The 16,711-nt window shown below is 48.2% G+C and overlaps 1 protein-coding gene across 1 annotated transcript; it reads left to right on the forward strand.

Annotated features, from left to right (window-relative positions):
- The first annotated feature begins 530 nt into the window (after positions 1-530).
- On the forward strand, positions 531-16,493 carry LOC144109551 (neprilysin-2-like). Its single transcript, XM_077642376.1, has 8 exons — positions 531-930; positions 2,924-3,349; positions 4,149-4,370; positions 5,565-5,710; positions 6,628-7,336; positions 8,960-9,229; positions 12,486-12,643; positions 16,268-16,493. The coding sequence occupies exons 1-8, from the start codon at positions 670-672 to the stop codon at positions 16,491-16,493; spliced, it is 2,418 nt and encodes an 805-aa protein (XP_077498502.1). The 5' UTR covers positions 531-669.
- The last annotated feature ends 218 nt before the right edge of the window (positions 16,494-16,711 follow it).

A 16,711-nucleotide genomic window follows, 5' to 3' on the forward strand; every position in this document is an offset into this window, starting at 1 on the left:
CATGCCTATATACTATCTTTGTCTAGCAATCCAGCGGAGCTACGCCGCGGCAACGCGTGGAGCTCGGCAAACCGATCACGTGTTGCTAAAGTCGGATACAACCTAAAAAAGAAAACAGCAGTTGCGAAACTGGCCCACGGTCCGCAGCGTCTTGTATTACTCCGCTAGCCAATCACAACAGTAAACGAAATCAGCTTTTTAATGTTAGGCTTAGTTAAATGAGCCATTTATCGAAATTCTAGAGCTTATAATTTTTTATTGTTATTGGCTTCTTGTTTATGCAACAAGAGAAGGTTTAAGGACGAACTACTTTTTTTTTTCGTGGAAGAATTCTGTGCGGCGGGCCTGAATGTGGGCGGAGCTTCACTGCAAAGTTGTATCAGACCATACACGCAGATTCGGTTGCTAGAGGCGCTGTTGCTAACCGCCAGCGACACACAGCGAAGCATCGTTTCGGTCTAGCCTAGTAGAGTTTTCGCTGTAGAACATTAAAGTCGTCTTCGTCCAGGTCATGCAACGGCACCCGGAAAAGACACGTCGACTTACATCTTGGCAAAATCGACGACGCCTCCTCACCGCAGCTCCTCCTCGCACTCTGCGCTGCCCGGGCGCTCAAGGCGTCACCCAAGCCGCCGCTCATTGGCCACCGCTGCGTATTCAAGGGCGCACATGCGCAGTAGTGGTGAGCACGCCGCGACTGGTGTTGAGGGGAACAGGCCGGAAGAGAACCACCTGGCTAACTTCGAGATGGACGGAAAGGACCAACGGCGTTCCTCTTGTACACCCGCAAAACCATCGGACACGAGCAAGCCAGCGGCAACAGCAGCGTCACCCACTTCGACGGTGTCCGCATCGGTCACTTCTCCGGAGTCCAGGAAGTCTCCCAGCGCCGAAAAGAAGACCACTAGCAACTTGGGGCTCACCCCTCTGGTAAGAAAACCGGTCTCTCTCGGTGCACTACTTCGCCGCGCTTTTAGGAAACACCTGCTAGCAGCCGGAATATCTCGGGTATACTGTGCTCACTTCTTTCAAGTAGGAAAGTAGTTCTCGATAAAGAAATATGGCAAAATGATTAAATAAAAAATTGATTAATACTGCATTAGCATTTAGGTCGTCGTCATGCACTTTCCAGTTCCTCCGTAACAAAATCCTCTGATTGGTCTAGAGAGGTCACATGACTGTGACTTCATCACAACATGCCCCCCTGATGGATCGTCCAGATTGGTCGATAGAGGCACGTGACATTGTGACGTCATCACAACCTGCTCACTGTGGCAGGTGTACCCCTGTAATTATTTTATGTTGGACCACCCCGAAAACTTTAAAGGAGCCCCGAAGTTTTTGAAAGTAGGCCAACCCCAGAAAACGGATCAAGGTGGTTTAGTGACGATTAGTCGGTGGGATTAGTGCAATCTCATGTGATAATCGGCTATAAGCTGCTCGAACATACTAGAAGGCGATGAATCATGCATACCATATAAGGACAATAGGACTGGTTCCAACAGGAGTTATGGCGGGAGAATTGCGAGAGCATTAGCACTCATTGGAGACACCATAACAAGTTAAATGCCATTGTATTTTCTTCCCTATGAACATGTTTAAGTATTATCCTACTAGTAATCTTACTTCTGTAATACCTAAGCTGACTTTTCCTGAAGTCTGGACAACCTGAACAAAAGCTATCATGATGTTGATCATTCAGAGACACCAATGAAATTTTTGAATATTTGTTCAATTTTCCTGATTTCCTTAGGCCGTCGGCACTGGTCGGCTTGAGTTAGGCAACCATTATATAAGCCATTTTACTGCAAGTAGGAAGCGTAGTTCGTCACTGTCAACATGTTCGCGCAGCATACTGCACTGTGTAGCTTTCTTGCAATTACGGGTGAAAATATTCCCAAGTAACGCCTTATTCTGTACTGGCGGTGAACTGATGACGCTAGCTGATGCTGTGTCATCATGCGCTTCGAAGTGGAAGCTCCGTCCATGTATTCAGACTTGCGGTAAATCCCAAGAAAGAAAATATACATTTTTTTAAACATAGTACGGTACATCTAGGTGTCGAGGCAAGCACAGCCATTGCGCAGTGGCCTTAGTACGTTGGCGTAAGGAGGGTGATGTGAATGCATACGCTCTAGATGTTCGACTAAAACGGATGGGTGATTGGTGCCTTAAAAGTAGGGTAGTGATATAAAAACATAATTTCGGGGCTCAAAGCAGGCACAACGTAATTGCAACAGGAATCTCTAAACAAAAATTATAATTTTCAAGATTGTAGCTTTTGAACAGATCGGAACAGATCAAAAGCTTTGAACCGATCGGCAAAAGAATATTTAAAAATATCCTCTGTCTTGGCGGCACCCGCTACCAGCATATCGGCAAAAGAATATTTAAAAATATCCTCTGGCCTGGCGGCACCCGCTACCAGCCTGTTTTAAAGTCTCGGCGTTCATTCATCCATCTCAACCAATCCGCACCGCTGCCCCATAGAGAAGAAAAAAAAAACTCAGGAGGGTGCGTCCTGCGTTAACCTTGAAGCCTGGGCAAAAAAAAAGTGGAAGGCAAAGAGTTGGTTCCTCATGGGATCACACCATATGACACGGTGCGGAGATCTCTATCACCACTGCGCACGCGCATTAGTAGACGTCGCCACCGCCATGAGGCGCGCGCACCAGAACATACGAAACCAAAACATTAGGGACTGACACGGAGAGCGAAAAACCGGGGGAGAGAATGGCTTCATGAGCATTTGGTTTGCTAAGGCGGTGACGTCATGACATCACGCTCTCTCCTGAGTTTTTTTCCCTCCATGCACACCGCCCACCTATCTACTCAAACCATCCTTTCCAGTCTCGTTGCATCCTACAAGACAGCTGGGCTTCGTTGATCATGACCTCCCTTCTCTTGTGTAAAACTGACTCAGGCGAGCTGGATCAGCGAGAAGTTGAAGAAAAGAAAACGGAAGAAGTCGCCACATTCGAGGCAGGCGGAATGCATAGTTCTCGCCACGGTGCTCCTGGTCCTGGCCGTCGCTGTGGCTGTGGCGGTGTACTACCGCTACTCTCCACTGTCGGGTGGCCAGCGCTTCGGAGCCGACGACCACGGGGTCTGCGCCTCGGCCGATTGCAAGCTGCACGCTTCGTTCTTCCGGAGAAGACTCGACACCCGGATCGACCCGTGCGCAGACTTCGACGCCTATGTCTGCTCGCTGTGGTCGCCCGCAAGTGGATTGGCTCGGGACCTCGTCGAAGAGATGGCGCTGTCCTGGACGCTGAAGGCAGCGTGGTTCCTGACGAAGGAGATCAGCGGTGGCCGTTATGATGCCAATGGCTCGTTTGCGCATGACCAGGTAAGTTATACGTTATGAACTTTTTTAGGCAGTCCCTTGACTGTCTGCAGATGTTTGTCTCTAAAGCTTATAGACTTTCTATAAACAAACCACGTAGACTACCTTATAGACAATACAAATTCCATAGACAGTCTATAGACTGTCCACAGAGGCTTGTCTATAAGTTAGTAGACTTCCTATAGACACAACCCTATAGACTACTCTATATGCAATACAAATTACATAGGCAGTCTATAGACAGTCTATAGATTTATGGCCATACACTTTTAGTAGAATTTTGTCTACAGGAAGTATACACGCGAAGACAAGACGAAGAAAAGTCGCAGACGAAGACTAGTCCTGTTGAAATGTTGGCAAGCACCCCGAGGTTTTCCCTTCCTTGTTCACTTTGTGATTAATTGCTAGATGCTAGCGATGGACCCGAAAGACGCGGATTCGATCCCGGCCGCGTAGGTCGAATTTCGACGGAGGCGAAATTCTAGAGGCCCGTGTATTGTGCGATGTCAGTGGACGTCAAAAAATCCCAGGGTGTCGAAATTTCCGGAGCCCTTCACTCCGGCGTAGCGCATGGCCTGACTCGCTTTCGGACGTTAAACCCGCACAAACCAAACCAAACATTATAAAAGAAAGAGTTCGCTACATATCGAAAGAACGGACCATTACCTTCAAGATTTCTACACCACTATCTTACAATGTTCCAATTTTCGAAGTTTTTGTCCGAGAATGTTGGACATGTCCAGCGCACTGTAGTGTTGAGTGAAACGCGAGTTTGCGTCTTCTTTCTCCGCTTCGTCGCCAGGAGGAGGCTGTGAGCACCGGTCGCAGAGCCGCGGCTGCGTTCGTCCAAAAGTGCATAGCGCAGAAGGACGACGACGCAGACAGCCTGCGCATGGTGCGCCGCTTCGCGGCGTCCATCGGCATCCCGTGGCCTTACGACGAGTCGGCGACGAGGCACAGTGCCCACCCGTTCGCTGTGCTAGTCAAGCTGGACGTGCTCTGGGGACTCGAGCTCTGGTCTCAGGCAAGCGAACTTCCTAAGCGGCTCTGCCAATAGACGCGTTTTCAAGCGAAAAGCTTCATTGCGCTAAGTAAAGCAGACTTCGGGTAGGCAGCACAGCGACTTGGAACGTCCTTCAGCCTAACCAAGGATAGCCGTGTATGACCAATGAGGTGCATTTATGGTGTCTAACCCTGACCCTGACCTTGACCCATGATCTTGAGTTGACCTTTGGCATTGGGTGACCTTTGGGTTGACCTTTGACGTTAAGAACATTTGATGGGGTGATGTGAAGCCACGCGGAGAGTAACCATGTGTGCAGCAGCTTTTCGCTTAATTGCAGGGTTAGCCAAGTTAACCCACTGCCAATTTTTTTAACACCTTGCAGCCTCTCTGAGGAGCGCAAGAAAATTCGGGTTCTGCGACAAAATTTCCTCAGAACGAATCAATTCGAGCGCAAAAAGCTTAGGCCGCAAAAATAAAAATGCAGCGCAATTGATCCCTGCAGAGTTTTACGTCTAAGAATTAACATGCAGAAAACCAAAGTAATGTTCCACAGTCTATAGCAAAGAAACTGCACTTCACAATCGGCAGCGAGGCGCCGGAAGTAGTAAGGAAATACGTGTACTTAGGGCAGGTAGTGACCGCTGATCCGGATCACGAGAGGGAAATAACTGCAAGGATAATTACGAGGTGATATGGATCATGAATGGCAGTTTACCAGTATCTCTCAAGAGAAAAGTGTACAACAACTGTATCTTGCCGGTACTCAGCTACGGGGCAGAAACGTGGAGGCTAACGAAAAGGGTTCAGCTCATGTTGAGGACAACGCAGCGAGCTATTTAAAGAAAAATGATAGGTGTAACGTTAAGAGACCGGAAGCGTACACAGCGGGTGCGAGAACATACGCGGGTTAATGACATCATAGTCGAAATCAGGAGGAATAAATGGGCTTGGGAAGGGTACCTAATGCGAAGGCAAGATAACCGCTGGTCCTTAAGGGTAACGGAGTGGATTCCAAGAGAAGGCAGTGCATCAGGGGGCGGCAGAAGGTTAGGTGGGCGGTCGAGGTTAGGAAGTTTGCGGGCATATAGGGTGGGCGCAGCTGGCAAAGGACACGGTTAATTGGAGAGATATGGGAGAGGTCTTTGCCCTGTACTGGGTATAGTCAGGCTGATGATGATGATGAGAGTTTATGTCTCGGTCTCTATGCTGCAGACGGTCGTGTTGAAGAACAATGGCGGGAAGGCTAACCCACCGATGCTGGTGATTCGCAAGACGGGAATGGCTGCCGCCTGGCTGGACTTCGTGGACCTCCTCGACAAGAACGGAGGTCGGCGAGCATACTACAAGGAGATTCAAAAGTACGTTGCACCATTGTTGCCTGGCATACCCAAACATTCTAGACAAAGACGTTTTTGAACAATGTTTTTGAGTGCAGTTTTTTCATACATTATAAAATTTCACTTTAACAATCAATATATCTGCAGATCTCGCTTCGATAGGCTTGAATTTTTTCGTTATTAACGCTTTTGCTATCCTCAAAAGCGTTTGCCGTTGGTTTTCTATGGCAGTCTTGACTGCACGATGCGATCGATGGAAGCACTATAAAAGAAATATTTTGCTACATATCAGAATGATGGACCATTATCTGCAATATTTTTATGCGAGTACCTTACAGTTTTCCAATATACAAAATTTTTATTTGAGAATGTTGGACATGAATAAGGCAGTAATCACTCATTAGAACGCATCCCTTGTAGTTAATCTGGCTGGTCATCAGCATCATCATCAGCCTTACTAAGCCCACTGCAGGACAAAGGCATCTCCCATGTCTCTCGAATTAACCCCGTCCTTTGCCAACTGCGCCCACCCCATGCCTGCAAACTTCTTAATCTCATCTGCCCACCTAACAGACTGTCGCCCTCTGCTGCGCTTGCCTTCTCTTGGAATACACTCCGTTATGCTTAAGTACCAGCAGTATTGTTGCCTTCGCATTACATGTCCTGCCCAAGTTCATTTCGTCCTCTTGATTTCGGCTAGGATATCATTAACTCGGGTTTGTTCCCTCGCCCTAGTTAATGTAGTATCTCAAGTCTACTCCACTTCGTGGGACTCCCTTAAATACGCCAGAATAGCCGAAGGCTTCCTGTGAGAAATGGTACTAATAGCGGAGGTGCTGTGAAAAAAAATTGATAGGGCTTTAACGTAGTTAAAACGAGTAGACGTGCGAAGGCGCCACAGGATTGTAGGGTATGATAAATATACAAATACCGTGCAGGCTCTACGGGTTACCGATGCCGAGCGAGGCGACTATGACCGCACATCTCGTCCTGGAACGGGCGGTCTTGACCACTCTTGCGGCCAGTGTCAACGAGACCGGCCGCGAAGCAGTCTACACGACGGTCGCGCGTCTAGAGTCCCTCTTCAGCAACCTGAACGGCTACCCGCTTTCCAGAACCATACTGTCCGTCTTCAAATCCTCGGGAATCGTCGCGCAAAGCGGCGTCTACATCACCGACCGCCACTTCCTGGCCGCCACGGACTGTCTGCTGGGCAAGTTCAGCAGGCGACAGCTCCTGGAGCACATCGCCTGGTGGTTCGCCCAGATATGCGTGGTGATGGCATCGCGCAAGGCGAGGGTGCTGGTCACGAGCAGCGAGGACGGCTCGCGGATGCTGAAGACGTCTCGATGCCTCGAAACGGCCGCAGCCTGGTTCGGCCCGGCGCTGTACTACATGAGCGACGCGGAGGATTTCGCGGCGGAGCGCAGAGAAGGCGTGGACAGGTTCCTCCGAGGTCTGACCGCGCAGACGCAGAGGGCACTGGCGGCGACCACGTGGGTAGACGAGCATACGAGGCGCGTCATGGTGCAAAGGCTTCGCGACCTCAGAGTAGTGGCCTGGATGGAGCAGCTGGAGAGCAGCGGTGGCCCGCCTCAAGATCAGAGTTGGGGATCGTTCTCCAACTACTGGTACGATCCCAAAAAGGTATGGCCATATCTGTAGCAAATGTTGAGAATGCCCCAAGTGACGAGAACGCGGAACACAAGGAAAACGATGCTCATTGTTTGGTGTTCTTAAAGAAAAGGGCGCGAAATGTTCACGCTGGCCCAAAAATGGAAGCATACCAAGTAGCCCAGAAGAATGCCATTTGTGAATAAAGATAACAGGGGATCTATACGGGGGCGCAGAATCATGAGTGGGGCGGCGTATTTGATTCCTTGCTGTCTTCGTTCATGTCTGTAGCGCCGTTTTCTTTGAAGATTCATTAAAAACAAAGACAGCGAGCTGCTGTGTTACTACACTTGGCATTCGTTGTCTGTTCTGTGCTACATATGCTCTACAAAATCATCATCGCCATCATCATCTGCCTCACTACGTCCACTGCAGGGTAAAGGCCTTTAACATGTCTTTCCAAATAACCCTGTCCATTGCCAGCGGCGGCCACCCTATCCCCGCAAACTTCCTAATCTCATCCGCCCACCTAACTTTCTGCCGCTACCCGCTATGCATGTCTTCTCTTGGTACCCCTCCTTTACTCTTAAGGACAAGCGGTTATCTTGCCTTCGCGGTACATGCCCTGCCCAAGCCCATTTCTTCCTCATGATTTCAATTAGGACGTCATTTACCCCCGTTTGTTCCCTCACCCACTCTGCCCGCTTCCGGTCTCTTAACGTTACACCTATCATGTTTATTTCCATAGCTCTGTGCGTTGTCCTTAACTTGAGCTCAACCCTTTTCGTTAGCCTCCAAGTTTCTGCCCTTTGGGTACTCAGATTATCAGTAAGATACAGTTGTACTTTACAATATTTCTTCTTCCCGCTCTCAGTCAGTACGACATTGAAACATTACAGGCATTGTATACTATTATGCACATTAAGCCATTGTCCCGTCCTCAATCTCCAAGTTAACATGACCCCTTTCCTTCTCTCTTCCAATCTATCAGTCTACATCCTATTACCACTCCTTTTCCTGTCAAAACTTTCCTGGATCCAGCAATTAACCGCCTGTGTCTTGGCCACTCCCCCTTTGTGTGTATGTGCCAGCAACGTCTGAGGCCTTCCTTCCATCCTTCCTCTCCATTACTACTAAGCTCGCGTCTACAGGAGAACTTGCATGTTCAACATTCTCGCAAAACAATTCTGAACTTTGGAATATAGTAAGATACTCTTGTGGAAATACAGAAGGTAATGGTACATTCTTCTGACGTGTATGAAATCTTTTATTTGATCTGTTTCCATCCATTGCATCGAACAGTTAAGACGTCCATAAAAAACAAATGGGGAACGCTTTTGATTATAGCAAGAACGTTAATAGAAAAAAAAAGCTGAAGATTGACATTGGGTGACCTGAGAATATACTGACTGCTACAGTGAAAGATTACACTATATGACAAAAATTGCGTTCATCAACGGTTTCCCGCTCAAATTTAGTTTTTCATAGAATTGTTGTTTATGATTATGAATGGCAGCGGCTAATCGTTAATGAAGAATATCCTGATAATCTCCGATTTCCGTTGTAACAAGATCTACAGACAGTGGCGTGACGAGAACAGGGTATTTTAATGTGCGTGGCATTACACGGCTTGCGCGCGACGAAACCGTGGAGCAGGAATTCCTGGAGAACTGGATCACGGCAGCCGGGCACCGACTGCGGGAGAAGGGCGCGGCTGGGCTCCTGCGTGAAGAGAAGTACTGGCTTGCCTCGCCGTACCAGGGAGTGCTGTACGCATACCTGACCAACCTGGTGGAGGTATCCCATGCTGCACTCGCCGGGCCGCTGTTCTACGCCCAGAAGGAGGCGGGGGTGCTTCGTGCCGCCAGCTTCGGAGGCCTGGCCACAGCCTTCCTCGACGCAGCGCTGAGGATGTTCGACCTCCGCGTGAGTGAAGCTCGAAGCGCGCGTTTAGCGAAGAGGTTCTACAAGTTAAATGGGCTCTGAAAGGGGAGCTGATAAAGTTGCGGTATGCCTGGGATATTAAAGCACGCCTCTTCAAGAGTATTGTCCAGGAAGGATTTTTTAATGCGTTTTGTAAACACAGAGTTATATGGGGTCATAATATTAATAATAATTGGTTTTTCGGGAAAGGAAATGGCACAGTATCTGTCAAACATATCGGCGGACACCTGAACCGCGCCGTAAGAGAAGGGATAAAGAGGGAGTGAAATAAGAAAGGAAAAAAGAGGTGCCGTAGTGGAGGGCTCCGGAATAATTTACACCACCTGGGGCTTTCTGATAATATTAATAATTGGTTTTTTTGGGGGAAAGGAAATGGCGCAGTATCTGGCTCATATATCGTTGGACACCTGAACCGCGCCGTAAGGGTAGGGATAAAGGAGGGAGTGAAAGAAGAAAGGAAGAAGAGGTGCCGTAGTGGAGGGCTGCTGAATAATTTCGACCCCCTGGGGATCTTTAACGTGCACTGACATCGCACAGCACACGGGCGCCTTAGCGTTTTTCCTCCATAAAAACGCAGCCGCCGCGGTCGGGTTCGAACCCGGGAACTCCGGATCAGTAGTCGAGCGCCCTAACCACTGAGCCACCGCGGCGGGTTAGGGGCTTTCTGGCCAAAATTTGAATTTCAGCGTCTCCGCGCCTTTCCCTTTCCTCTGGTCACATTTTGCACGCTGCAAGGTCTGCGCTCCTCCGCCGGCGCCACCTCCGAAGGAGAGCTTCCTGACCCGCCGGAGATAAGCGGCTTATAGCCCGCGACCGGGGTAGCTGCCTGACGTCTGACAGAATCTAACGAATAGCCAGTTCTCAACATGTATGCGTAGATGCGAGCGACGGAGGAGGGTGCCAGCATGAAAAAGTCGCCGGGAAAGGCTCGCCAACTTTCGCTCGTGATTGTGGGTCCTCTGCTGCGTGTAGAAGTTTATTATTTGGCTGAAGTGTTCATGACACAATGTAGTGATTGAGCGAATTGATGCCCTCTCCTCGGAAAGTGTTTCCGAGCCCCTTTAAGCCGCGAGGCTATGGCCATAACTTTTGGAACGGGCATTAGCATATACCAGGCACCCCTGCTGAAGTTAACCAAGATGTTGAAGAACACTAAGTAACAGAGACGGGCGCAACCACTTGAGTACTGTATGTATTTCCTGTACTTAATGCACTGAAAGTGCTGAATGTATTTCTAAAGCCAGCCGTTACCTCATAGACTGTTAAGCTATAAGGTGTTTTGCATATATGACTACTGATCCGGAGTTCCCGGGTTTGAACCCGACCGCGGCGGCTGCGTTTTTATGGAGGAAAAACGCTAAGGCGCCCGTGTGCTGTGCGATGTCAGTGCACGTTAAAGACCCCCCGTGGTCGAAATTTTTCCGGAGCCCTCCACTACGGCATCTATTCTTCCTTTCTTCTTTCAGTCCCTCCTTTATCCCTTCCCTTACGGCGCGGTTCAGGTGTCCAACGATATATGAGACAGATACTGCGCCATTTCCTTTCCCCCAAAAACCAATTATTATTATTATTATTATTAAATGGCCATAAAGACTGCTGGCAGGTTTTCCACAACACGGTGGGCCACAACACGGTTGCCATCTGCCGTAGGCTTCGGACAAAGAAACATAAGCGAAATTTGGGATTGGAGGCTTTAGTTCCAGAGCACTAAATAATATAAAGCTAAGGGCACTCCAGCTAAATATAAGAAAGATTTAAAACAGACTGAGTAATGTTCAAAGTCGCACAGCCTAGTCAACAGGTTGTTATCGTTTTAAAGGTTAATGATTACTAAATTATAATTAGGCACCTATCTAAACCCTGGTTTAGGCCGCCGCAATGGCTCAGTGGTTATGCTGCTTGGCTGCTGACCCGAAAGACACGGGTTCGAATGTGGCGGTCGAATTTCGATGGAGGCGAAATTCTAGAGGTAAATATACTGTGCGATGTCAGTGCACGTTAAAGAACCCCAGCTGGTCGAAATTTCCGGAGACCTTCACTACGGCGTCCCTGATCGCCCGAGTGACTTTGGTACGCTAAAGCCCCCATAAACCATGAACCATGAAACACTGGTCTAAGTATTAAAGCGTGAATTCGGAAGTCGTAGATCGCCTTCAAGAACAGCCAGCTGGAATGTTTGCGCCAGGGTACCATTTATGTAGATTTATTTGACCAGTCTGAAATGAAACCTGCAAAAAAACTACCGCGTAACAGTGGTGCTATTTCAACTTCACAAGCCGCATCTCCGAGAACAAAATTAGATTTTCACTGGGAAGCTGTCCTGCGTGGGGCCTCGCCTGTGTTTTGTACTTACGATTGAGATTTGCACCAGCAGCTCTCAGTGGTAGGTTTCGCATTTCGCAGGCTTATTTAAAGGCCGCTAAAAAAAGCTATGGGAATGGTACTCTGGGGAAAACATTCCATCAACTTGTTTTGCAGGACAATCTTCAAATCCTTGACTGACACTTTGTTTGTGCAGGTAGTATGTTCAATGATAGATATTTATCCTTTGATAATTAACTAAAGAATAAAAATATATGCTGTAAACGAGGTCAAGCAGCTGTTGGCCAAGCGACCAGGCGAAGCTGATTTGTTCGCGCCTCCGCGGGCTCGCAACCAAGACGCGGCTTACGTGGCAGTATTCATTTTATTTTTTCACCCTCAAGGTCAGGGACGACGCCGGATTCTTGGATGGCTATGACCGCGTGAAGTAGCGCTTTCACACCAAAAGCATGTTTGCCGAACTAAATTAAGAATTCCTTCATGAATTTAATTTTTGGGTAAATGAGTTTTCCAGGCTTCTCATTAAGTCTAAAGGAAGCTACCTTGAAGTTATAGATAATCATAACTGGTTTTCGGTGAAAGGAAATGCGCAGTATCTGTCTCGCATCTCGGTGGACACCTGAACCACGCCGTAAGAGAAAGGAAGCATCTGTCTCACATCTCGACGGACACCTGAACCGCGCCGTAAGGGAAGGGATAAATGAGGAAGTGAAAGAAGAAAGGAAGGAAGAGATGCCGTGAATTTATATATAAAGTTTGATTCTAGGATGGTTACTTCCAGGTTACAGAATTCGCGGCCAGGAAATTGTGATCCCGAATACAGCAACCTGAACTTACCCGTCAAACTTTCATGTCCCTGCTGCACTAAAACACTGTGCGTTTCCCGCAATAACTATAGCGCACTTGGTACACGCAGGGAATCCGAATCGAAGGAGGCCAGCCCAGGTCTTGGATGAGTCCATTCGCCGAGCAGCAGCTTTACAAGAGGCTCAGGTGCAGCAGTGTCAACGGCGAAAACCTGCTCCAGGTGGCGAGCCTGCGCGTCGCCTGGGACGCCTATAAGAACGACTCTGGGTAGGCCGCCGTAGACTTGGCTGAGGCGTTCATAACCTAATAGGCATAGTCTGTAAGGCATTGCCTAGGCATAGCTTTCACGTGTCGGGCTAGCCTATTAGACATTTTTCATGAATAATCTTCACCTGTTAGGCATCGTGAAAGCGTAGGCTTCACATGTTAGGCATCTGTTAGTAATCGCAATGATCTACCCTTCACCTGTTAGGCATCGTTGAGGCCTTGTGTTTGCCTGTTAGGCATCGTTAAACGGGTCATGACATGGTCGTTGTTCATATTGCATTTTTGTGCTTCAGTAACTAATACAAGAGCTTATGATTCAGTTTCTGAAATTTGGCTGCCCTGAACGTGCTCTATATTCCAAAAAATGCGATCGAAATTGAGAACGGGAAACTCCTCCCACGGGCAGTGACCGCGATATTGAATGCTGTCGTGACGTCACCAGGGCATACAGGAAGCAACGTCGTCTTCTTGCTCTCGTTGCTGCAATGTGCGCAGCGAGGTCTCTTGTTCCCTATACTTCCGCGGGCGATCGAAGTAGCAGTCTTCTCCCATATATGAGTGACTGGTGCCGCTAAAGCGTTGATAATAGTAACGCAGTTATTCTTCGGTATAGGTATAGGGTCCGGTTACACTAGGCCGATAGGACGGCGATCGGTTGGCTGGTCGGTGTGCAAATGCCATCGCAGACGCACTGGCCTGTCAAGCTAGACCGACGACGACGCCAGCACGACCAACGAACCCGTATCGCAGTAGAGTAAAGAGTGAACTTAGTGGGAACTGGCAGTGTGTGGTGGGGGACTAGCTGGTATGACATTCTATAAACTTAAGGCCTTTAAAACTTATTGGTCCTGATCATTCTAGCCACGGCGACGTACGCGATGTGCGTGCACCAGCGAAGATGTTCTTTCATTTGGTGCCTGCGCATAGAACCTATCGCCGAGGCAATTGAGCGACACGGGCAGAAAACGCCGCACGACGGTGCCGCTCGTCCCTCGTCGCCTGGGCTTGTGCGGCCGAGCGAAAGCTTCACGCCGGGTGGATAGACGGCCCGAAAAACTGCGTTTGTGTGCCTTATCCGTTTAGAAAAAAGCGAAACGAGCATCTGCATTTCATATCTTCACACTTTCTTACTAATCAGCGGGGAACTCTTGCCAGATGCTTGAATTTCGGCCGACGGGGTACCGCCGGCCCCTTTCGTGACGAGGCCTGGCGAGTACGCAGGATTCGTGTGTGCGATTTCGGCGATTGCGGAGAGCGAATTCGCAAGTTTTAGCGCCTGCAAATAGCTGTCGAGCGTAGTTTTGGCCATAGTTCCCTCAAAGCGAAGACTGCCTACATCGCAGGGCGCGAGTACAGTGAGGGGGAAGTGCCGATATGTGACCCGGTCTGCACAGCATGTGCTGAAGGCAGCCGGCTGCAGCCGTCAGCTTCGACTGTGGACAAGAAATCTTGTTGTTTTCATTTATTCAAATAATGTCCGAACGTATTTTTAGCTAGAGCGTATTAAAATCACTGATGGCATAAGAGAAAGCAGATACAATGAGCGGGAAGCGCAGGTCCTACGCGAAGCGTTTCTCAAGCAGGCGATATATCATCAGCGGCGCTTATTGCAGTGTTATCATAGTGTGTAAATGAGTAAAACTACAATTTGTGAGCAATACTACGTAATATTCAAGATAAGGAGAGTCCACCTTGCGTTTTATGCCAAGCAAACGAGCAGTACTGTTTGTGCACAGCTATGTAAACAACCCCAGTGCCGCCGGGGGCTGCAGTTGTCGTGATCGTCGCATTCCTAGGCCACAATGCGCACGCAGAGTAAACGCTAAATGATGTACTATTAATTTCAAGCACTCATTTAGACGGCGGTGACTATTCTTCGGTGCGGGCAGTGAAAGCATTCGAATTGCGTAGGGTTTTGCAAGCGGCTATAGCTTGGTTCCTGCAAAAGGGTTCTACGAGCCAAAGGGAATGCATGTATGACTTACAAATGCACACATGTAGCGGGGAAGTCGTCTCATTCGGCACTTTTCTCTGCTCCTTTCTTGCCTTAAGGTTAATCTAGTGCCACCTTGTGATAATTTGAGTTTAATTATCGAGCCGATGAATAGCTGACAAGAAATTGGTAGCCAGCTATAAAACGCAGCCGCTTTCACGGCGCACTTCGGCGAAGGCATGCACGGCACGTGCCGCTTTTCACATACGGGAGCACTTGACTGCTAAAAAAAAACCACACTAATAACTTAAAAATAACATGTTTATGAGCGCAAAAAATTAAGCAGGGGTCCATCGATTTCTGTTTCCTCAACAATAAGAAAAGTGGTGTCACGAGCAAGTCCGCTTTTTTAAGGATCACTCAGGTCGCGTACGAAGCTGACGACGTGGGGTGGGTATGCCCCTCGGACGTCAGCGATCAGATGTTGCCAGACCAGCAAGCAGTTCGCAGAAGAAACGGAAAAAATTCGTACTCAAAATGTTTAACGCACAGAATCAACTGAAACTTGGGGGAATTTTAATTTAACAAGTTGAGAATTAAATGTGATAAGCATGGTATGCGTGAAAAGAGGCTTTCATGGCCCCTTTAAGGAGTAGCTTTCACCTGTTAGGCATCGTAAAAGCCTAGTCTTCACCTGTTAGGCATCGTTAAGGCATAGTCTTCACCTTTTATGCATTTTTAAGGCGTTGTATTCACCTGTTAGGCATCGTTAAGGTGTCATCTGTCTGGCATCTGTTAGGCATCGTTGAGGCGTAGCCTTCACCTGTTCGCCATTTGCTATGCACAAGGCATCGTTAAGGTGTCTTCATCTGTGTGACTTCTGTTAGGCATCGTTAAGGCGTAGCCTTCACCTGTTCGCCATTTGCTACGCACAGTTAAGCCATTTCAGGCGGGGTCATGAGCTTTGCGTCCTTCCCTTGGCACGTGCAGTTTTTGAAGGAACACTGAAAAAAAAAAGGAAAAATACGTTCGACTATGTTTAGTTAGTACGAACCTCCTTTCGCGAACAGGTGGATTTCACTGAAAATAGAAATTTTGTTAGCTCACAAAGTATGTAATCTATGAAATACAGGCATATCGGCTACCTACAGGTTTTGAAAACTGCATGGCATTAATTTTTTGGTGCTGATGTTTGAGGCTAGTCTACATCGCCATTCACTCAACGATCACAGGTTCTTTTTCGGTATGTACACCCTCCGTCATAAGTATACAGCCCAAGATGTTTGCTTCTAAGCTGTTTAGCGGGGCTCCTTAGAACATCTAGCATTACAAAGCTTGGGAGGATTGAGGACTCGAAGCCATTTATCATTCTAGGGATTACAGTCGTTGAGTATGCATAATCATGCGCCCTGAAGTCCTCGCAAGCAAACCCCTTGGGCTGTATACTTGTGATGGGGGCTGTACGTCACGAATTTGTATAGAAATGTAGGACAGAAGCGTTCCAGTTTCAACTCCACCTATCAAAGCAATAAATTCGAATTTTGTTGCAAAAGGAAATTCAATTGACTGTTCCAAAAAAAGTTTATAACATTTTTTATAGGAACTGTATATGTATGCAGTTACCACGTTCCTTTAAAATGACCGGTACCACCAATGTTGGCTTATTTACTTCAACTCACGCTTTCCTGCAGTGCCCTGACGTCGGGCGAACAGCTGGGCATATTGGACTGGTCGGGCAGGCTTCAGCTCTACACGCCTGACCAGATTTTCTTCCTCACCTACTGCCTCCGGTTCTGCAACACAGGCATCAACTGCGGCGCTGCAGTGCGCAGTCTCCCCTACTTCGGGACGGCCTTCGGCTGCGGCAAGCGCCTCACTGACGAAGACGAGAAGGACCAGTGCCGCTTCTTCTCATAGTTTCGTTTTAGCTGCTCAACTGCTTATGGAGCTCAGAGCTAATTCATTATCTGACATAATTCATGCATCAATGAAGTGTGGGCCACGAACTTACCGACACTGAACTATGCTAACATATAGATGCCTCCGAACGACATGCTTCGTGGGTAATGACCTTTATATTTGTGCATGGCACATAGTTGTTCTAAGATGGCGCTGGACGTCGATATGAAGCGGGA

The sequence above is a fragment of the Amblyomma americanum genome, chromosome 11 (assembly GCF_052857255.1).
Source record: "Amblyomma americanum isolate KBUSLIRL-KWMA chromosome 11, ASM5285725v1, whole genome shotgun sequence".
Lineage (NCBI taxonomy): Eukaryota > Metazoa > Arthropoda > Arachnida > Ixodida > Ixodidae > Amblyomma > Amblyomma americanum.